General features: G+C 29.7%; 1 protein-coding gene across 1 annotated transcript in view; it reads right to left on the reverse strand.

Annotated features, from left to right (window-relative positions):
• The window catches only part of LOC143223481 (PH-interacting protein-like), a 102,596-nt gene that overhangs the window by 32,614 nt on the left and 46,203 nt on the right, over window positions 1-23,779 (reverse strand). Inside the window, exons 15-23 of the mRNA XM_076451524.1 lie at window positions 23,120-23,248; window positions 22,365-22,590; window positions 17,844-18,050; window positions 15,740-15,981; window positions 12,188-12,271; window positions 9,756-9,844; window positions 6,969-7,143; window positions 4,159-4,371; window positions 2,279-2,486 (exon numbers count right to left, since the gene is read on the reverse strand). Of these exons, the coding sequence (XP_076307639.1) occupies window positions 2,279-2,486; window positions 4,159-4,371; window positions 6,969-7,143; window positions 9,756-9,844; window positions 12,188-12,271; window positions 15,740-15,981; window positions 17,844-18,050; window positions 22,365-22,590; window positions 23,120-23,248 (1,573 nt within the window). The remainder of the gene's footprint in view (window positions 1-2,278; window positions 2,487-4,158; window positions 4,372-6,968; window positions 7,144-9,755; window positions 9,845-12,187; window positions 12,272-15,739; window positions 15,982-17,843; window positions 18,051-22,364; window positions 22,591-23,119; window positions 23,249-23,779) is intronic.

A 23,779-nucleotide genomic window follows, 5' to 3' on the forward strand; every position in this document is an offset into this window, starting at 1 on the left:
AATTTGAAAATAATTATTAATCCAAGTGCATGTAATATATACAGATAACTCAATCCTTAAATACTTAAGAAAAAAATAAAAGCATTTTAATTTGTAATTTTACTAGGAAATAATAGATTAATAACTCATATCTAATGCATCCCAACCTCAGAGTATTGTGCTTTCCAAGGTTTTACTAATATACTGAAAATCATAAGTACAATAAGTTACGAAGTGTAGAGTTACAATGAGATACAGAGTTGAATCAGTCAGTATGTTATCATGAAGTATTTGGGTCTGCATTTGCTATTACACTTACTGATATCCTTGTACAACCAAATTGATTTTATGTTAATTCTAGTAGTGCTGGGAAGGTTGGAACATCATTTGTTACATAGTCCCACAATAACTTATGACAGTGAACAAGAGTTCAAGCTTGTAGAAATATTAAATGGGAACATGGACTACCCCTATATCATTAATAGCCACAAGTCAAAGGCCATGTCATTGTGTTCATTAACTCACATTCAAAATTTTATTGAACTACTATTTTAAGAATTTATGTCAATAAGTTTGGTATCCAATTGTAGATTATAATTCAAATTTTAGTATTATATATTATTCAATTTTTAATTTAAAAGAAAATACTGAAAAATACACTTAAACATTTATTTTTTGTGTGTCATGTGGTATTTGAATGCAGCACTGGTTCAAATTAGATGTTTGTGACTTCAAAATATAAAATCTATAGTTTCGTATGAATTAAGAACTCAAATTATTTATATTTACAAGCTAGAATATAAAATATAAACCTCCTATCTCTTCTACTTGCTGAAATATTGCTCATGTACGGAATCAATCACAGTGGCCCAGCTCAACTCTTTTCATTTTTAGAAATAGTCCTTTATATACACATACTTGTAAATCAATTGACAGCTCAGAATGTCCCCTTAGAGGCTTTCTCAGCCATTTTTCAAGTATTAGGATGCCAACTTATTATTTTGAAACAAGATTTCAAGGTGGTAGGCTATATCTTTAGTCTGCTTGAAATCTCACATTTTTTTAAAATCAAAATGCAGCTTTGTTGTTAAGCTTGATAAATTATACTGGAATTCTGTGGTACTAGTGTAGTTCTTAATGAGTTTTGGGTTATTCAATTGTATATATGAAACCTAAAAAAATTATTTTATTTCATATCCACTACATGCAAAGCTTGAAAAGGCCTGGGAATCTACATCAAGCAGAAACTGAATACAATGGTCATAGCTAGAGGAGATAATGCTTTGCTTTATTTCTTCATTTATTGTTCTATGTTTTAAGAAAAATAAATTTAAGAACTTATTTCTAAATATTAATAACATATATTCAACATACATAATGTATTATAAATGAAATGTGACTGTATTTTACAAAATACTAGTCCACTAAGTAAAACACAGCCAAGACTGATCGCTTTGTAAAGGCCAGTTTTATATTCTTGGACACAGTAACGTAAGTGCTTGGTCATTGTGACTTTTGTGGAAGATCAGTATAATAAAAATAAATATATATAAATATATAATTTTATGAAATTTAAGCTATTTAGACTAAACATTTGTGTTTTTGTTTTATAATCTGTAATTATTGTAGAAAGAAAAAACATGATTTTTATTTATTTCTGAATTTCTTATGGAGAATACAAAACTGGTGAAATTGAACCAACTTTTACAGAGATACAGTATTGAAAATAACAGATAAAATAAAACTTTTTTTTCTGAAAATATTTTACAATTATCTATAGGTTATAAAGACTTTGCATGTGAAATTTGAAAATGTTCTGATACATAAAAGTATTTTTAATCTTAAAATCAAAATTACTCTGCATATTGGATAGTCAACATTCTGTAAAAAAATGTACAAGAAAATCTTTAATTAAAAAATCTTAATATTTAATTTATTAAAAATCAAATTCTTTGTATTTGAGAGCATTGTAATGTTTACCAACAACTTGCAAAATTTTGAAAAGATATTTGCTCACTATATCAAAAACCATACTATAAATACTTTTGTGGTTACAAGCTGGGTGGATTTCACCCAAACTGTAATGGGTTAAACATTTAATGCAACTGTAAATTTAAATACATAATACAATATATAATATCACATTATTGTGATTTTTGCTTTAAAATGCACACACACACACACACACATATACATACACACGTTTGTTACAACTGATTCCAATTTAGCTAAACAGAAATAACTTCCCTTTTTGTTATTTGCCCAGTCATAAAAAACTCAAACTATTATTTTAACCTACCAGCCTTCCAGTGTTGATCCATGGCCAAATTGTAGTAGTAACGCAACACTAAAAAGTCAGGAACACTGTCCATATTATGATATTTTAAAGTAAAGCTATCCCCTGTACAATCTCCTGTTTCTGGATCAATCATGACCAACCTTAGATGACACAGGCGTGGAGGAAGTATTTCAAACTCTATATCTTCTATACGAACTAGTTCCTGCTCCTGCATAGGGTGATACAAACAGAAATCTTAATGTTCAATAACATAGCTTATAGCTTATTTTCTTTAGATGAAGAATTGATGTTGAAATTACTTTTATTGAAAAACTGAAATACTTGTATTTAAAAAATACTTGTATTTAAAACACGTCACATAAAAATAGTATACAAATTATTTCAGGTGCAAAGTAAGCTATGGTGTACAGGGAACTTAATGTTGATTGGTAAGTTAGTGATAAGAAGCTTATGCTTCATGAACATATAATATTAAATTGTGTTTATTACTTTACACTACTTATTTTTAAGATGTATGTGAATCAAAATAATTTAGTGTAAGTTAAAAATCAAGCTGACACTTGAAAATTAACAAATCAACTAACTTTAAGATAGGCACATACACGTAAGTACCCAATTACACAGGTGAAAATAGACTTGAAGATTCATCATATGAAAGACCAAACATTTTGATTAATCAATGAATTTCTTGACTGAAAAATAGATAAAAGGACAGAGAAAGGCTCTTAAATGGAATTACATGTAACTATACAAAACTATTAATTACACAATGTCATATACATGAGTACATGAGAATAAAAAAGGAAGCAGATATATCGACAGATGGTATATTGTAATGGACAAGCACTGAATGATTAACCCTTTTTAGGTTTTCAGATAAATTTTCTCTATCAAAGTACCAATCACAAGAAAAAGGTAAGAAGTCACTTGGGCAATTTGAAATTGAGCAAAAGAAAGATATTTTTAGCTGTTAAAGATATAATAAAACTTCACAGAAATTTAGCTTTAAAGGACTTCCTTAATGTCTAAATATGACAAAAAGTTCACAATTCAAACTACAGCAACTGTTTAGTAATTTGAGAAGACTAATTTGAAAGTTCTTAACGATATCATTCATATCTTCTGCCATACTAGATATATCTAACAGATTACTTAAGGTGTTCTGTTAAGCCTTTATAAACATAAAAAATTCTTTTTTTTGCAAACCCTTTGAAATTCAGAGTTGCTCCACACACTATTTCAGAACAATGTTTTTACCAAATATATACACAAACACACGTATATATTTTGTAAGTTAAAGATTTAAACTTCTTTTTTGCTACATTTATATACAGTTCCTTCACTTTGTCAAGTTAACCACAATTCAGACTAAAACACAATTTTCTTCATATTTTTACAACATTTGTTTGCAAAATAAAATAACTCTGCTTGCTTACAGATTTATACATTAAATTAAAATACATTCTAATTAATTTTTGAGCATTAAAAAACATCTATACATAAACTTCAAACTCCAAGTTCTTAAACAGTTAGATAAAGAGTACAGATTTCAGATCATTAAAATGGTCAGGTGAGAAAACAGAGAGCAACACAAGACCTAAAAAGATAAATTCTAAGTTTTTTTGTTTTATTTTTTATTCTCTTTGCAAAAATGAAAACAAAATATAATATTAGTTGCAAATTGCCCATTTGCCTTAGAGTTTACTGTTATTTTTGCTACTCAAGTAGAAGAAAATGAGATGGCTCTGTAGCTCACTAGCCTGGAGACAGCATAAAATCATTACATTTTTACTAACTTGAAGTCACAGTAAATTTGCTGTTAAATATTGATTTTAGAGAGTTTAAAAAAAAATCTGCAGTGCTAAGGACAATTCACTTACACGCAATCTGAGTTTCCTAAAAGGTTGAGACTTCAAACTAACATCATATATCTTTGTTTTCTTGACAGCTTTCAAGTAAATCTCATGTCCCTGCCAAAAATAAAGCACCTCATCTCCTACTTGAGGGACGTATGGGTTCTTCTGAGGCACTACATGAGTGAGCCATTCCGGTGGCTTGTACTCATCAGGTACTTCTTTTATTCTTCTGTTCTTCTGAGTAATCAAAATATAAAAATTGCAGAATGGTGAGATACAGAATACAAACATCATACATATTTTATGTGATGTATATAAAGGTATTTAATTATTTGAGAATATTTTCAACACTGATATAGTAGTGTGCATGCCTTTCACAAACTGGTGAAGTATGGTTAAAATTAATTATACTTGTCAAAGGTATTACATCAGGCTTATTTGTTTAAAACATTCTTAATCTAGTCCCTTAGGGATTTTTTGAGAATTAGATTAAGAATTTATTGTTAAAAAAACCTACAATAATACAAGTAATTATTTTTAAGATTTCTAATAATAACACTGATATATTGCAAAAAAACTTTATTATCTTTTTGTTTTTCCATAGGAAGTATTTCCAAAAAAATCTCTATATGCATTAAAAAAGAAATCAAACTAAAATATTTATAATATGTGAAAAGCTAAGTGTAATTTGAGATTATCAAAGTAGGTCTTTAATTAAGGCTCACATTGAAAGAACAGATATAAATTCCAATAAAATGTACAAATAATAATTTTAAAAATTTTGAAAAAAATTAAGGATGATGTACGGATGGAAATGCTAAAAAAGTACAGAAACAAGGTAATGATGAAACACAAAACCATACGAAAATCCCTAAACAGGTAGCCACATATTTCTAAGAAAAAAGTTTACTTCTACTAAATGTTGAATTCCTTTCACTTGCATGATTTCAAGTTTGAATAAAAATATTTAAACTGAATAATGCTAAAAAATCTTACAATGGCCAATTCCTGTAACATTGATTCAGTGACTACTTATGCAGCAATTTTTTGTATGGTTTTGTGTATTCATCCCTACCTTGTTTCTGTACTTTTAGCATTACCACCCCTTACTCTTTTTTTCTTTAACCAATACCAAAGAATATTTTATAATGAATGGTAGCTGCTATGAAAGCAACAGTTTAAGCCTGTCACGATGAGCTGTCTTGATGGACGTCATGTGTTGAAATTAGAAAAACACTGCTTTTTCACTCCCAAAATTAAAATGCAACATTTTAATGTGTATATCATCACAACAATTTCATGCATTAATGAACTAATATTTTTGATGTCAGAATCAGAATAATCAACAAAACATTTGGCAGTTACACTACTCACTGGTTTGCTACTTTAGTAATGTGTTTTTTGGCTATACTGAAAGTCTTAATAGCTTATAAAAAACCTATGTTAGATGTTTATAAAAGTCTCTTAGATTGTTATAACACATAACTGAGACTAAGATAATTGTAACATAAGAGACATTTAAGATTACAATAAGCAATACATAAGATGCATCAGTCATTTTGTTCCTGAACCATTCCTAAATACTAAGTACTTCCATGTTTAGTGACAAAAAGAATTATCATCAAAAGACACTATCAAAAGAAATGAACAAAATGAAAAGAAGGAGACAGGAAAACATAACTTCCTGTACAAAGACCCTTCCTAATTTTTATTACTGCATACATATCAGGGTATCCATTAATTTATCACTTTCAAATTTCCTGCATTTTCCCTGCTTTACAAGCATTTTTTTTCATGACCATATTATACAATAATGTCAATATATCGTACTTACATGTAATTCAAATAATCAGTAAATATGTACTTAGAAAACAGTGAGTAGTGCATTAGCTCATAATACAAAATAAAAAGCAAGGTATGTACTAAAAAAACACCAAAAAGAAGAAAACCAGACAACATCTGAGGCAGTTTGGTTTGTACACAAGTTACATGTTTAAAATTAAAACCTAGTTCACCTGAGAAATCTGTTCATTTGTATAATCTAAAACAAATCTAAAATATTCATATTTAAGAGCATATTTATGAAACTAATTAATTAATCAGCTTTGTGACATATGAGACCATTATAGTCAATCAAAAGAAAGCTAGTTTAATAATCATGTATTTAAAATGCACCAGAGAGAGTGTTAATACACTGAATAATTTTAAAAACAATGCATGTACTAAAACACTTTTGTTAAAAGTGTTCCATATCTTATTGGATCTGTTCCATTGCTAATACTTAACGGATAGACTTTCATTACTGAGCTTCGAGGCAATGGTTGCTCATTTTTGTTTTGAGTATGCTTACTCTGAGCACTACTGAAAGATATAAAATCACTGGTATCCATTTTATATTTCCAAAAATGATAGATAATTAATAAATACCACACCCTCTCTCTGTTCTTATAATTTGAATTTATATGAAATTTGAAAATACATCCAATAACAATGTAGTTCAGCCAGTGAAATTTCCTAAATTTTCACTGCAGGAAAAATATTTTCACATTTTCCTCTGCTTCCTTTTAGTTACGCATTCTAATATTTGTGCATGGGTATGTATTCTTCATGTGTATGCTTCATTGTGAGCAATAACTGACAAACCACTTTAGAAATTCCCATATAACCTTTTGCACAATACTTATTTTTTCCCATAAGATAGTTATAAAATTTATTAATGTAGTAAGAAGTTTCAGTTACAAACTACTCAAAGTCATGAACTATTTCTTTTTATCAAACAACCCTTAACAATTTTTTATGTAATAAGATATTTGAAGAGGGTACAGAAAACTAACTCGTTTGTTCTGTTTTTTCATGCTAGTTTTTCTTTCATCTTCATCTTTGGTTTGGGATTCTTCTCCTTTATGATCTTCCTCACCAGCTCGGTGTTTTCCTGATTTGGATTTCTTCTTGAAAGAGTCCAAGCTCACTCCTGCATCAGCAGTCCAGTCTGAATACTCTTCTGATTCACTAACAAGTAAAATGTTTAGATACAATATTTTAATATGTTTCTGTTCTGGTAGGCACCCTAATTCATAATGATGTTCATAGAATCATCAATCCTTCCAAAATCTCTATGTAATCAGTTAGAATACAAGATTTAAATACAAATTGTAACCATTTTATAATTCATAATTAATTAATGAGCAACTAAGGGAGTCTTTGCTCATTTTGAACTCTTTCTGAGGCTACTAAAAGAATAATATGACCAAAAAACAGCATGGTAAGCTAGTCTGGGCCAAGTTCAGGTGCTTTTGTTTACAAAGATTATGATATGTAGGTATATCATATTTTTTCTATTAGCTTTTATAATATAGATATTTACAAAATTGTTCAGTTCTTTATCATCCACATTGAAGTGGCAGGAACATGTGGTCCAACAAGTTATTAAAATTCCTTTGTTGTAGTTACTTTGTTCTCTATACTAAAATAAGTCTATTCTGTCTGAGAGGATACTGCAGTAATATAAAGCATCTGAGTTCAACAGATTGGTACTGTAATATAATTTATGATTTGGGCTGGCATTAACTAAAGGTAATATCAAGACAATGCTGAGACAGGACAAATGCCACAAGATGACACTACTGACTGGATAAAGAAAGTGGATTTATGTGTTAAATTCAAGTGCACTTTATTTAGTCATATAGTTTCACTAGGAAACTGCTTGGTGAAAACATTGTGTTTTAGTTACATGGAGATTAATACTAAGAGAAAAAAACTACAGTCCTAAACACAATTTAGTAGAAGCAACTATTCCATCTACCCAATTACATACACTGTGCTTTCTGTTTGTTTTTAACAATGAAGATTTTATTCATATCTTCTGTTATTTGTAGGTCTACCTATCTGATACCTGTAGAAAATTTAATTTTACCTGATAATACCACAACATTTGCAAATATACAGCTGATTTGATAAAAACTTGAAGTATTTATTGGCAGAGAGACTCATTGGTGAGAGAGGAATAGTGAAAAGGATGCAGAGATTCACTTGCTCAGATGAAAGAAAATGGACTGTGTATGAGAAGAATGAATTAGAAAAGCTCTTCTATGAAGCAAGGAAATGAGAACAATGAAGATCTGAAAAATTAAAAGCATATCAACTGGTAAAAAAAATATTTAGAAGTAGATACAAAAAGTTTAGAAGAGATCTTCATGTTCTGTTATATTTTACACAAAGTTTCACAAGGAGTATCTACTCTAAGTCACCTCTAATTTTGGAATCGGAGACTAAATGGAAGGGAGCTAATCAACACTGCCCATTGTCAATTCTTCAGCAACTCTTGTTAAAGCCAATAGTGGAACATAATTTTTTTAATGTTGGTTTTCAAATTAACTTTGATACCAAGCAGCATCTACCAATGAACATGTTGGTACTTTCATCTGTAAGGGTGTTATAGTGTGATGAGCAAACCCACTATTTAATTATAGTAGTCCATAAACTAGTAGTGGGTGGTGTTAAATGGTTTAATTTCAAAACACATTTTCTCCCCTCCTGTATAAAAAGTAACTGAGCATCTTACATTTAAACTCCTTGTGGGCCTCCTTTTGACTTCACTTCACCCCCCCAAATACGGGTACACAAAGGGCATATTTATGGCACTGATGGCATTGACTAACTACTTTCAGCTCTATTTTATCAATTCTAAGTTACAAATTAGTAGTCTAGATAACTCTCAAGCATCTCTGCATGAAATTCAACAGACAAACATGAAAGTGAAAATAGTCCCACTTGCTAGTTGTGATAAGAAATAAATTCAATTTTAGGGCTAGATAAGTGATTGTCCAGCTGTTCCAGTTTTAACATGAGATAACAGTTTTTAACTACTTAATATTTATATTAGAAGTAGATAACTCATTTCACTGCTTCATAGTAGACCTAATACACTTCAGTGTTTAAACACTCTCAAAACAATCAAAGGCATTTTTAATGAGACAAATACTGTATCATCAATGAGTATTTCCATTAATACAGTTAATTAAGAAATGTTTCCTGCTGTTTCCATGCTTTAAATAGTTCTGATGAAAATACAATGAGCCAGAATAAAACTCTATGAATATAACATAAATTTCAAAGTTCGTACATGTTTTATTGTTGTGCTTTTTTGAAGGGATAGGGAACTGGTGATATCACATGAAGAAAGAAAGCTTATATTTGTTTTGTAAGTTATATCCTATCCTTTTTTGATGTTAATTTCATTAGAAGTATTGGTTAAGATGTTTCACATATACAATTTTTGAGGATTATTTTGTATTTTTAGCTATGTGGATTTAGGATTAACCTAAATCTATTATTAAAAGATTAATGAAACTCATGATGTATTATTTTGATTACAGTTAAAAATATCACTAAAAGGAAGGATATCATGTATGTCATTGACTTCTAAATAATATAAGGATTAGTTTTGTAACACTGCATACCCATAGGCAGACAAGTATATTGGGTTGGCTATATTAATTACTTGGTTAATTTTTAGTTTTGATCAATGTAGTTAGATTGTCCTGATACAAGTGGATGACATTGCATTTTAACATAAAGTCATATTAGTCTTAGCTTGGAAAAAATAAAAACTATTAACTAACCTTCCAGCCTCTTCACTAGAACTATCTCTCCAGTTTCTCCTTTCTATATCACTACTGTCTGACGAGTCTGAATAGCTGACATTCTGTTCCTAAATTTATATAAAAACAAAAACAAACCCTAATGATGGTAGATATAACAAATCTATTTCAAAAAGATGCTGATAAAATAAAACCACTGACCTAATGATCTTTATAGAAATAACTGTTACAGCTTTCTGATATAAATATCAGAAACTCTATCACATCAGTGTGTTAAAAACCAAAGAAAAAAGTAAAATAATGGACTACCATTACAACATCATTATCACTGTTATAAAAGAACCAGTTAACACTGCAGTACTTTAAAAAATTATACTTTACTGTCAGTTATTCAGACTTTAGCCACACAGGGCACATGAAATTATCTTTATTCAGAGTAATTGTTTATAATAATGCTAATTTGTTTGTTAAAGTTACACTGTGCTCTGCTTACTACTGTGATTACTGAAACCCAATTTTTATTGTCATAAACTCTAAGACTTATCACTGAACCACCAGGGAGCACAACTATGTTAAAAAACACTGGTTAGAATTTTTAATGTAATTTGCTAACCCTTTACATATGAAATCCAGATAAATCCTCTGCTATTATATCAGACTCATATGGCCCACAAATATACATTTAATGAAAAATTAGATATGAGAGAAGTAAAAGCAAGTTTTCATAACTTACTCATTTGAACACATGAATGTTTAGAACTTATCACTGAACATATATTTAAACTTTATAACACATTTTATTCATTCAGCATGTGTTACTATTAATTTTATTGCTCTAACCATCTTGATTATTAATTAATAACATTTGATACACTTTTCATGGTATGATACTTCCCTTAGTTAAACAGTAAGATTTAAAATTTGTATTCCAAAACAAGACTGTTTGGAATTAAGCCCAAAGCCACAGAAAGGGTTATCTGTGCTCTACCCACCATGGATATCAAAACCTGGTTTCTAGTAGTGTGAGTCTGCATGCATACTGCTACACAGTAATTTTGGTAAATAAATACTCTTATAACTACGTTTGTTTAATACATAACTAAAATTAGTGAAATAATTACTATAAAATACATATTTCACTTTCAAAAAAATGTTTCTCCAAATACTCAAAAATTAAAACACTATATGTGATTATTCCTCTTTTTTCAGTGCTGATTTGTGCATTAAATGTATAAATAAGGTAAAGTTTTCTTTAATATTCTGCAATGGTTCATTGGTTACTTTTAGGAAAGCTTCACACATTTAAACATTTTTAACTTTATTTTTCTTTTGTTCTGTTTGATTCTTAAACATAATATCAGTAACCTGTTTACACAATATACTCAGTATACAGTGGTGCTAAGTTTCTTGACCTAATAACCCTCTATTGAGAGAACAATGGAAATCTTTAATGACATAGAATATAAAAGTACTTTTATTAATCCAACTAGCTGGGGTACCAGTACCATGGATGAAAGTTATGTAAATTCACAATTAATGAAAGGTTATCTTAGAACATGAAAGTTGTTTCTTTTACATATAATTTAAAAAACAAACAAAATCAAAACATCCACAAAAACAGCAAAACACAAAATTGTAAATTTGAATGTATCTCCTCATGGACACATCAAACCTTCATGCCAAATTTGGTGAAGATCCGTTAACATGGGCAAAATAGTGGTAAAAACCCCTGCAAAAGCAATTATATAAACTGCAAAATGCAAAATTGAAAATCTGTGTGCATTTTTCCCTTGGATCTAATGAACCTCTATACCAATTTTGGAGAGGATCCATCTACACCCTACGAAGTATTTACATGAACATACAACAAACAGTACTATTATATTTGTATAGATGGCGCCAGTGCATTAGATCTGCACAAGATGTATTCGTGATGTCCTATTTGCACCCCGAGAATGGAGAAATATAAAGTTCTCTGTGACAGAATATGGAAGCAAAACAGGAAAATCGTGACCCTATTGCATATCTACATGCACATAGGGATAAAAATTGAGAAGTTGGGAGCTGCATGTTGCATAATAAAAAGGCTTTTCTAGTATCATTCAAGCAAGAGTTTCATTAGAGCATTGCAAAAGTTTTATTTCTGCAAAGCCTTGGAACTCTGGAACTTGTGTACTTTTCAAATCTTTAATTCATTACTTACTGATTTTGGAAGCTATGACTATCTACATAATCTTAGCAAAATTAGAATAAAACAATTTGACAAGACCTAACAATGAAGTACTAACTATGAAATTTTTACTTCACTTATATTTTAATTCTGGTTGATCATTTTTAAAAGCATTTTTTTGAAAAGAATACATATCAAGCATAATTTTGAAGTAGGTTTTAAGTACATGCTAACTTAATGTTACACTGCTACCATAATCTTTACTACTACCAGATTATCTTACCAGTCTTGTCCTCATATTTTGTTGTTGCTGTTGCTTACGAGTACCACAGCGTTGATTTTTCAATTTAACACTATCGGTTTCTTCCTAAATTGAATAGAGGAAATAAAAAAACGTGTTTACTTTATGACTGTAATAGGCAAGTTTAAATTAAATACTGTGAAACATATGTCAAGCTTAAAATTTCATTTCTGTCAAACCTTCTGACTCAATCTATAAAGTATACAAGTTTCTATAGTGAAAAACAAAAGTATCTTCAAACTTACAAGTATATATTAACTTTATCGTGGGTATTAATTTACCATATATGCATTTCACAATCACTAATTTAACTCATGTAAGTTGCATTTTCACTTCCACTTATCTAGTCATTACACACACAAAATATTACACAAGGCTTGACATTAACAAATGTCCAGTTTTCCAGGTCAACAAAACAATGCCTGATTTAAACACGTATTTATTATCATTTACCTGTCTAAAATGACAACCAATGAAATGTCTTGAAAAGACAAAATGATTAAAAATTATGAAATAGTTATAAATTGAGTTTGTGTTAATCCATGAGCATACTATTCTGAACAATATCTAGTTTTGTAAGCTGTAAAATTTTGAGTGTAATGCATCACTTTGTCAATATAATCACACTCAACAATATTTAACTTTTTAAACTTGTATTCTTTTGCACATTCTGCTGGAATTATGCCTTAATAATTATCATGATACCTTATAAATATCTGGTCTATTTATAAAAGGTAAATAATAACATGATTTAGATCAGTTTTCAGCCAAAGAGAAATAAATGTTATCAAACATTGTCACCATCTGCTGGCAGTGTTTTAATGAGTTAATAAACAGTAATCATCAGATATCATTTTTCAGACATGTGATTTAATGGGATTGTAATAAATGTTTCCAAACGATTTGTGCAGTGACTAAAATATCACTTCTAAATAAATGCATCAAAGCAACTTGCTGTTTGCTTTTTTTTGTCATCTGGTGAGATAACAGAACAAGTTGTTTTACGATAATAGCAGAAGTACTGTTTTTACAACTTTAATTTTTTTGTGGTATTTCAATAGAAGAAAAATGTGATGGCATACAGGACAAGTGCAAACCAAAATTAGGCAAGAAAAAAATTACATTGACTTGCCCTATACGATAAGTTATCTATAAAGTTAGCATTGAGTTTTGTTGCACTAAAATACAGCATTGAACAATACAAGTTTATTTTCATTTTTCATTACCAAATGAAATCAAGAGAGAGAAAATTTAATTCCATCATTATTTGTTTACTATCAGATTATTCTCTAGAGATTCATTGTAAGAAATGTCAAAAAGGTACTATCTGAATGGCAGTTTAAGGTTGCAAAAAGGCTAAGTATTTCCAGAAGCTTGGTATCCAGGCTCTGAAGAATATTAGGAGACAAGAGATACTGTCTGTCCTAGAGCCACATCATCTTGAAATGACCATGTTTGATTCTAACTACCAGATAACATAAAGTCATTACCACTTGCTACTTGCACAAGGTTATCTACAACTACAGGAAGATCTATATTGAAATAGACTGTAGCCAAAGGACTTCATGAACAAAATCTGTATGCCAGATATTCAATAGCTTATGTCTCATTAATATCTTCATAAAAAAACTTCTTTATTTTGATGTCACCAATACATAGAATAGAATAAAAATTTGGTGCAACCTCTTCAAGAATGAATTAAGATTTTTCCTAGAGATTGATTCTCAGTGAAAATTCAACTTGAGGGAGCTCGGAACTCATAATCACCTCTAAAATACTACGAAATGGGACTATTACAACTGTGGTGATATCTTTGTCTGAGTAGCTATTGTGATCAATGATTACACAGATTTCCACTCCTTGGAAAGCAGAACTTTGACTAGTCTGTGATACAAAGACGAGGTAGCAACAGAGAAATCCATGTCTTAATATTGTTCAGACCCAACCACTTTTTGAGATTGAAGAAAGTGATCCTGTATAAAGAAACTGAGGAATCTAGTGAATTATTGTTCATGATTCAGTGGTTGTGTAAAGACCACTGAAGGGATCTCTTATGCACTTGTCCTGAAAGCATGAAGGATTTGAATTATTTGCACATTTTTAAAAGAGAAAGAATCACCCATACAGTGGAAGAAGGAGAGGTGAGTAAGGTGGGACTTTCTGTTCCATAGTGTGTAGCAAGATGGGAGTCAGCTGAGCCTGACTAAAATATATGATGAAAAACATACCCAGACTGACAACATATTGTGTTGAAGCAAGAATATATGTCTCAGCAGCTCTAATAATGAAGCTTGCCTTGGCTGTTTCTGAAAGTAGAATCTAGGTATGACTTCTGACATTTGATGAGATGGTGCCACCAGTAACTAGTCATCTATGAAATGGTGTGTGCACAGGGTTAGGAAATGGAGTTGATGAGAAAACAGTCATACAATTCAGCAGAACCCATACTCTGACTGAGTTAATTAAGAAGAAAGAGTTGAAATACACAGGTTACGACAATCTTTACTGTAAACAATCACACTTACAACATTCAAAACAAAACAGAGGCAAATGGGTCTATGGTGAGTGTGTTGAGCTGCTAAACAAAAGAGAGTTTAGGCTTTAATACTAAAAGTACTAAAATACCAAACAGGACCAAAGTACTCTTGTCATTCTTCAACTATGTAAACATCACCCACTTTGACTGAAGTGAAAATGGAAAGGACACCTTGGACGTTAACCAAATTTGTTAAAAAAGACAGGCTTCTACTTTGAGACATCCTGTGTTTAAATTGAAATGAAATAAAAACAGAAATTATAAAGATTTATATAAACACTAAAAGAGTATATGGTACTATCGTGAACCTCACCCTTTCTAGAAGATGTAACCATTTTTGTACATAAAAGAAAGGTAGTAACCTTACAATTATAACAAGCACTTATCTTTGAAAGTAAAATTTTAGATTATGGACTGACAAGACTGAATTTTTACACAAATAATTATTAAGAAAACAGTGTTGACATCAAACATTTTTGCTAATACAACAGAACAAATTCAAAGCATTAACATAATATTTGATTACTAATAATTATAATTTAGATTTTTTATTGGAAATTCATTAAAAATGCAACTGTCACGTAATTATCCTAAGTCTATTGTAACCGATATTAAAATATTTCATAATAAAGTTAACTTTGATTACTAATTTTGGTTTATATATATGTATGTATAAAGAAAGTTTAAGAAATGTTAATTTACTTTTGGATATAAATGTTACTGTTGAAATATGCTTACTTAATTTTTCAACACACTGCTGTTAAAACATAAATCTGTTCTTCACAAAAATAAAGTACAACCATTCTTCTTTAAGAAGTAACAAACATATTCTGGATTTAGGATATAATAATAATTTTACATATGTAATTTCAAACCACAATGTAAATGTCTGTTTTATTATATAAGGGAGACAAAAAAAGATAAAGGGGGCAATAAAACAGTAATTTTAAATTACAGTTTAAATGTTGATTTAAAAAGAAGTAGTATACCGTGTATACCTCTTTTGTTTCACTTATCGGTTTCTTCCTCTTTTCACCATTGAAGTGTGCTAGTTCCTGATCAGCTAATGTTTGTCTGAATCTCTCCTCTTCCCTGATTTGAGGGGGGCACATAGGCTTGACCACTACTCTTTTTAGCCAAGAAGGAGAACCAGAAAATTGACCACGAGACTGCCAATTACCACTAGACTGTCTAACTCCTTCAATGTCTCCATTACGTCTCATACCAACCCGACTATGACCTGTAACAAACACATTCAATTCACAAAAATGTTTAAGTAATAGTTAACTTATCTAAACTCACACTTTTTTTTTACTTTTTTTAAGAATGTCTGGGAGATAACTTTAGAAAATTTTCACTTTAAGAATGATTGGAAAGGAATTGTTTGGATTTATTGTGTCTAAGATTTATAGCTCAAAATCTTCTTAGGATTTTGACAGAGTTGTTACACCATAATATACAGAAAACCATATATATATAATTAAAAAGTAACATCTGCATACATTTAAAGCTATTTAAACTTCATTAAACTAAGCAGAAAATGATATTAGGAGGACAGTAATAGAGTCAGCATTACTATACATATAAGTGAGAGTTCAGTGTAAATAATATTTGGCATTGCAATTGAAAAGATATTTAGGGAAAGAATCTTTCATCTCTCAGGGCTCCATCTCAAACAGCAGTATTTATGTATAAAAATTTTGTGTGTGAATTTCCTCATTTGTTTATAAACACTTAGAGTACAGAACCTGTAACTTTTCTGAGTTAATACTTGCCCTCCTATAACCATGTTTAGAAAGCATCACTAAGTCTGGTGTCTATTATTAGATGAGTTGGTCAGTTTCTCATCTTCGATTACACCTTTCAGTTGAAAATATCTTTTGTACTAGAGGTGTTTGATGGGTACTACATGTTATGGGATATTTTTAACCCATTTAGATTTCACTTGTAGCCACTGAGGCACCCTGCATGATCATACGACTTGTTCAGAACTCTATGTATCTAATCTCTTGTATGAGTAGCCAATAAGATCATTTAACTGTATTAATTATTTTAAATACAGAGCACAGCTTCTACATTTAGTAAACTTTAGATATTCAAAAATACAAAATACCACAATCAAAAAATGTTTCATAAATGAAGTACAAGCTTTTTCTCCCTAACAATCCAATTAAAGTAATTTATGAATTTGTTATTAGTGAAAGATAAAACAGCATGAACAGTAATAAAAGTAATAAGATAACATAGGAATGTTGTTTCAATTATTTTTTTAATGGCTCCACCCACTGCACTAACATTCTATAACTTTAATAGGAAGAAGACAATTACATAAAATTATGTTGATATAGTCCATTGAATTTAATGATCATGTAATTTCCTGTGTGAGTTGCTAGTCAGTTGGTAGTATAATCTCTAAAAAAAAATTCATATCAACCAGAATGTCCAAATGTTGGTACGATAAAATGTTAGAACTCGTCAGACAGGATTATGGTCACTTCACTATATCCTTTATGGCTGTTTAGTGTGCTCTTCATGAAAGTGGGTACTTTGGAAAAACAGGGAACTTAACCTATACATTATCTTCAAAAATGCTCGATTCCCTTCACCTAGGATACAACCTTGAGCATTTTAATCTTGATAGATGGTTACTAATTTTCAGAAGAAACCTTTCACCCAAACTTATAGTGGCAAAATATGATTTTGGATGCAACCAGATGAAGAATTTAGTAATGAAACCCTAGATGTATACCCATTTATCTGCAAAACACCTGCACAGTTAATGCTCACACATATCAATATATCTTTGTAAATGTTGGAATAATTCAATTTTTATTTAATAATTTATTAAAGATTATTCTATAGGTGTTGTTAAACAATTTTCATTACCCTTGGTTTTTTAACATGCATTCTTAGAAATGAATAAAAGGGTAATTCAAATTGAAATACTTTATCAGTAATGATATGAATTTATATTCTTTTGTTCTAGTTTGATTTGAAGCATGGAGATTTAGGGCTTTATGCTTTTTACACACACAGTCAACTGTGTGATCTGAGTTGAAAGTATTCTTTCAAAAATATATTTATTTAAAACACAATTTTTACCAGATAATGATCTTTGGCCACCAAGCACGCGAGGTGAAATGGGTCCCTGAGCATTTCGTTCACTTTCTCTTGCTGTACCAGAAGCTCTTGAGGGATTCACTCTACGGCTGTTCTGTTCTTGCTGAAGTCTTTCAATCATGTCATCAATGGTTGGGCGCTGTTGTTCAGCTTCCACTGGCCTTATTGGTTCCAGTATTTCTGCTTGTCCTTTAACGAAAATGGTTAAGTAAAAGTATAATTGTATTTCAAGTTTTCCTTTGCTTACGACCAGTTTAAAACACTTTCAGTGAAACTGCACTTTTCTGTAAGTCATGAATTATTTAATATTCTATATCATATTAACATCTAATACCAAAACAAAATGTTTTTTATTTATTTTTGTTTTCGTACATTTGGAGAATGTTCTAAAAATAATGCATTATCTGACAGCATGATAACATTTAATCACAGCAAATTTTGTTGTACAACTCTTTTATGTAAGCTTGGGCAAGCATATTAAAAATCAGGGTCACTGTTTTTATCTGTCCAAAGAAAATTATTCTTAGTAACATAATTTCACAAATAATAGTCTTAAAACAGAAAATTATTTTTAACCTATCTACACAATATATTTCACTACATTTCAGGTTCTGTAATATATTTTTATTTTATGAACTTTTCTAACACTCACAAATTAATAATTGCTATAGGTATCACAAGTATTACTTTGTATTAGCCTGGTGTTATCATAGTGAGTTAAAAATGAAATTACCTCATATTTTATGAATAAATTTTATTTGTTAAAGTAAATAATTTGCCATTGTGTAAATATCCCTCCTTAAAAACATTAATATAAAAAACAAATAAAATATAAAGCATTTGGTTAATTAGTAAATTAAGCCTTCTTTAGTTATCTTAGAATCAAGGAAAAATAAAAAGGTTGCCTAGGTAAAACTTATCAACCTCTGGTTTCATTATCAAAGGTGAAAAATTACAGCAACACTAACAAAACATGAATAAAACATCCATACTACGAATTACTTATACTTTTACTACTCCAATACTTAGCTTTCATGTAAATTACTTAAATACTTTGTGTAGAAGAAATGATCTATAATTGCTTGGAGAAAGACTTCCCCATACACACATATTGTAGTGCCTTTGAAACTAGGACCCAAAATTTAATTTTCATAAAGTTCTTAAAAATTTCATTGTATTTTTATATACTTTGTTTAGGTAATTAGTTGTCTGAACACTTTATGAGTACTCCCAGCTCCCAACATACTTACCTCAGATTCAACAAAAAAAAGCATGACTTCTGGAAACAATGAATCACTTGAAGCATGTGATGTGGTGTGAGTTGCTGTATTTCATCCTTTTTTACTGCTATTTATTTATTTTCTAGAGGAGTTTAATTACAGCAAAACACATACTCTCCCCTTTCCAATTGTGAAGTCTCATTGCAGTGCATTTATCAGTGCATAATCCAGGTAGTTTGGTGTCATGTCTAATTCTAAACCATCGACCACAAGAAGGCAACTGCCCAACACATTCCACTTTTAATTTTTACTTTACTATTTAAAATTATAAAATATGTCATACAATAATTAATAACACCAATGTCCAATGAAAATAAGATTATTTTATTACTATTTCTTCTACTACTATTGTACATCTGAGGAGACCAGTATCAGCCCTGGCACAGATTCTCACTACTCCAATCATTCCCTCAAGTTTCTTCTAGTAATAATGTCTAATTAAATTTAAGTAACACCATACCTTCCCATACATTTCTGTAGTTTCTCCACTTCAGTAATTTCAACCTTTTCCTTCCAGTTAACCAGTGTGACCTCTAGTATTACTGATGTTACGATAAAATTAAACAAAAACAAATATTACAGTTGACCTTCCTTATGTTGATCTAATAGTGTCAATTTTCAGATGTGATTTAATTATGCAGGTAATGTTCTTTTTGGCAGGGGTTAGATATATTACTAATATAAATATTAAGTCTAAAGTGTACATAAACAAAGTTGCTGAACTTGCCAACAGTCCTAATTTTTCACCTAATGGGCAAGGGCTCCTCCACTATACTTATATCATCTGAAATTGGTTCCTAAACTGCAATAATAACCTTCTATAAGCAACACAATGACTGGATTTAATCCTTTCACAATGGGTCACTGGTCAAAGACCATGTCATCTTATTGACTTGAATTCAAAATTTTATTGAACTACTATTTTATGATTTTATGTCAATAACTTTGGAATAAAGTTATATATTATAATTCAAACTTTAATATTATACACGAGTTATTTTTTTAATTTAAAGTAATTATTAAAAGAACACACCTTAATATAGATTTTAGTGAGTCATGTGGTATGTTGAATGAAGCACTGGTTAAAATTAGATGTTTGAGACTTCAAAATATAAAATCTATATTTTTGTATGAATTAAGAACTCATATTATTGATATTAACAAGCACGAATACAAAATAAGAACATCATTATCTTTTTATTTTGCTGAGATATGGCTTATGTACTGAATCAAACACAGTGACCCCATTTTTAAAAACAGTCTTTTATATACATTTACTTCTATATATGACATGTGAATAACCAATCAACAGCTTAGAATGCCCCCAAATGGTTTTCTCAACCATTTTAATTTATGCAAAGGCGATCACATTCTTTCAAACCAAGATTTCAAGATGATAGATTGTATCTTTAGTTTGCTAAAAGCTTCATTTTTTTAATGCAAATACATCTTAGTTACTAAGCTTGAAAAATTAAAGTGGAATTCCATGGTATCAGTGTAGTTATTTACCATTTTTTGGTTATTCAACTATATATATAAAAAACTAAAAATATCTGTTTGATATCCTCCATTAACAACAAAGTTCAGAGGTGATAACGAGAAGAGATAATTGTTTGTTTTACTTCTTTATTTATTATTCTACATTTTAAGAAAAATAAGTTTAATAATTTATTTCTAAATAGTAATAGTCTATGTACATATATAATGTATAATAACTGAAATGTAGCTGTATATTACAACATACTAGTTCACTAAAACCCAGCCAAGACAGGGAAGACTAAACGTCAGTTTTATATTATAGGATATGTCACGAGTGCATGTGCACCATCTCAGTGCAAGTTACATGATGTTAGGAGGGCATGACCGGAAAGTCAGTATAATAAAAAAATATATAGAATTATGAGACTTAAGCTACTTACACTAAACATTTTATATAGTCATTCTAGCATGAAAAAAGTATAATTTATTTCTTAATTTTTTTATGATGGATACAAGGTTGGTCCAGTAAAAGACCCTACATAATTAGAACGTAGAAAATAACATAAAATATAAAGTCTTACTGAAAATAAATGTTTGAAATGTATTTAGGAGGTTTTAAGAGATTAAGCAAATAATATTTGTGATTTTTGGGATGAAGGATAGTTTTTAATTACAACATGACAGTACTTTGCACTCGGACTTGTAACAAGACGGACTCAATACTTTCACAAACAGTTCTTCAGAAAAATATTTCTTTAAAAAAATATGATTTTGTGAGTACAAAAGAATTGTAATCTTTACTAAAAGTCTACCACATTTTCTGAAGATGCACATACTTTAACAAAAGTTATAGTGCAAATACTTAACATGTCCAATTATGTAAACAAATTCCTGTATGTTAATTAAGTCTTTTGTAAAAGGTTTAAATCTGACTGAGCATCCTGAAGATTAATTTGAACATACATACGAGCAATCCTCTGTACACTAATGTCAAACCACGAATTTGCACTCATTTACCATAATAATTATCTTTGAACTAATGTCAGATCATACTTCTTACCACAATCACCATAGCAATCCTCTGTGAGCTAATGTCAGATCACATTTCTAAACATCTTCACCATACTAATTCTCTGCAAACTAATGTCAGACCACACATCTTTATATTTTCACCACAGTATCCAATGATAGACTATATTCTATACACATTTAACCACAGCAATGTCTGTAAGCTAATGTGAGACCCTATTCCTCAAAACAGTCCCCACAGTAATCTCCTCAGATATTTCTCAAAAAATTACACCTTAGTAATTTTTTTGAAATAATGTCACACAATGCTTCTGTACAAATGGGTTACAACACATTCTAGCATTATCCTGAGAAAAACTGATGTCAAGTCGTAAAACAATGAAATCTGAATATTAGTTTTGGAATCCTAAGGAAGTGGACAGTTAATGCATAATAACTTTCCCTTACTTGTTTTGGCTTTAGTTTAAACCACATATAACTTAATTAAAAATATAAACAATATAAAATATCATGATGGTTAATGTATTTCTTATACTTTAACAATTGCAGCAACAAAGATGCTAGCACACATTAGAGTAAAATATAAATCGAAATAAAGTTTGAAGGGATAAATAAAGTATTTTACAGTATTCATGAGATCACAAAAATTTATTTGCTTTACAATCATAAAATTAGGTACTTGGATATTTTTTATACTTAAAGAAAATATCATTACCCTCTGCTGAAACAGCAATGTAGGGGATAAGCTGAGACTCATTACAGTTCTCTCTTCCAGGTACAAGTCGCTGCAAGTTTGGAGGGTAAGGATTTCCATCAATATCAACAAGAAAGGGAGGTGGCATCAAATGTGGAGCACATTGGGTCTGCTCATCGAGTACATGTTGATTTGTATCTCGAATAAGTGGACGATAGTCAGTGTGAAAAAACTGTTCTTCTGGCACCTAAAAGAGTAATAAATGAATTCAGTTGTTTGTTAAACATCTTCTTATGTCATAAAGTACAGTACAACTGTTAAATAAAAATGAGCTATTCACATACAATACAAGACAAATAATAGCTGAGACTTCAGAAAATTAACTTTTTATCATTTCTGAATATTTCTTTTGTCAAATTTCTACCTTTCTTATCATTTAAGACACTAAAATTTCTAAATTAGTTAAACTATATATTTTAGCATCACCTCTAAAATAGTCTTTTTGTCTAGTTCTTTTGAAGTGAGTATTAGATAATGCTAATGGCAAAGTTTACAGAAATATCTTAAATTTGCAGAAAATGAAAGAAAATATTTAACTCGACTTCACCTTAAACAATAAAAAAATTTAAATAAAACCTTTAAAAGATTTAACCACAAACAAAAACCAACAACAACAAAGAGCAAATAGAAGGACTAAAAGATACAATAAATTATCTTACTTCTATATGATAACAAAATGAATAATAAAAACATGGCACTATTAAACTACATTTTACCTTCTTATATCGTTCACTTGAGCCAAGCCCAAATATACTTAAATGTCCATGAGAGTCTGTAGAAGCAAACATTAAACCATCTGGGGAAAACTTACAATCAAATACAGCTCCATGGCCTTGTCTTTCAATCTAGTTAAAAACATAACTAATGTTAAAAAAAATTTGAATAATAAGGATATACTGCAGCAGTTAATGATCAAATTTTTTACTACAAGTTTTTAGTACTGCTTTCAATAATAACAATAAATATCTCTCTTGCTGTGATCACAAAAATAATCTATAAATAAACTTTTTATTTGTTCTTTTAAACCCAAAAAACAGTAAAGTGGCAGTTTCATACTAATGGTAGCTGCCATGAAAGGTTCAATATATTTTCAAAATGTAATTCTTTCAAGCATTTGTTTAAAAGTTATGAAAATTTCTTATACGATGATAAATCAGATAAGTCCTATCAGGTTCACAGATTACAGCAGCTGATGGCAAAATATTCTGTTGATTCAATTTTTATTTTTAGATATTATTTTTAATTTTTATCACATAAAAATAATGCAGACAAATAAAAGAACTTATAGTTTATTCAAAAGAAAATTTACTTATTAGACATAATATGATTTAAACTAATAACATTGTTTGAAAGCTATTGTTGCCTAGTCTGACAGC

This window comes from Tachypleus tridentatus, chromosome 8 (genome assembly GCF_004210375.1).
Source record: "Tachypleus tridentatus isolate NWPU-2018 chromosome 8, ASM421037v1, whole genome shotgun sequence".
Classification (NCBI taxonomy): Eukaryota; Metazoa; Arthropoda; class Merostomata; order Xiphosura; family Limulidae; genus Tachypleus; species Tachypleus tridentatus.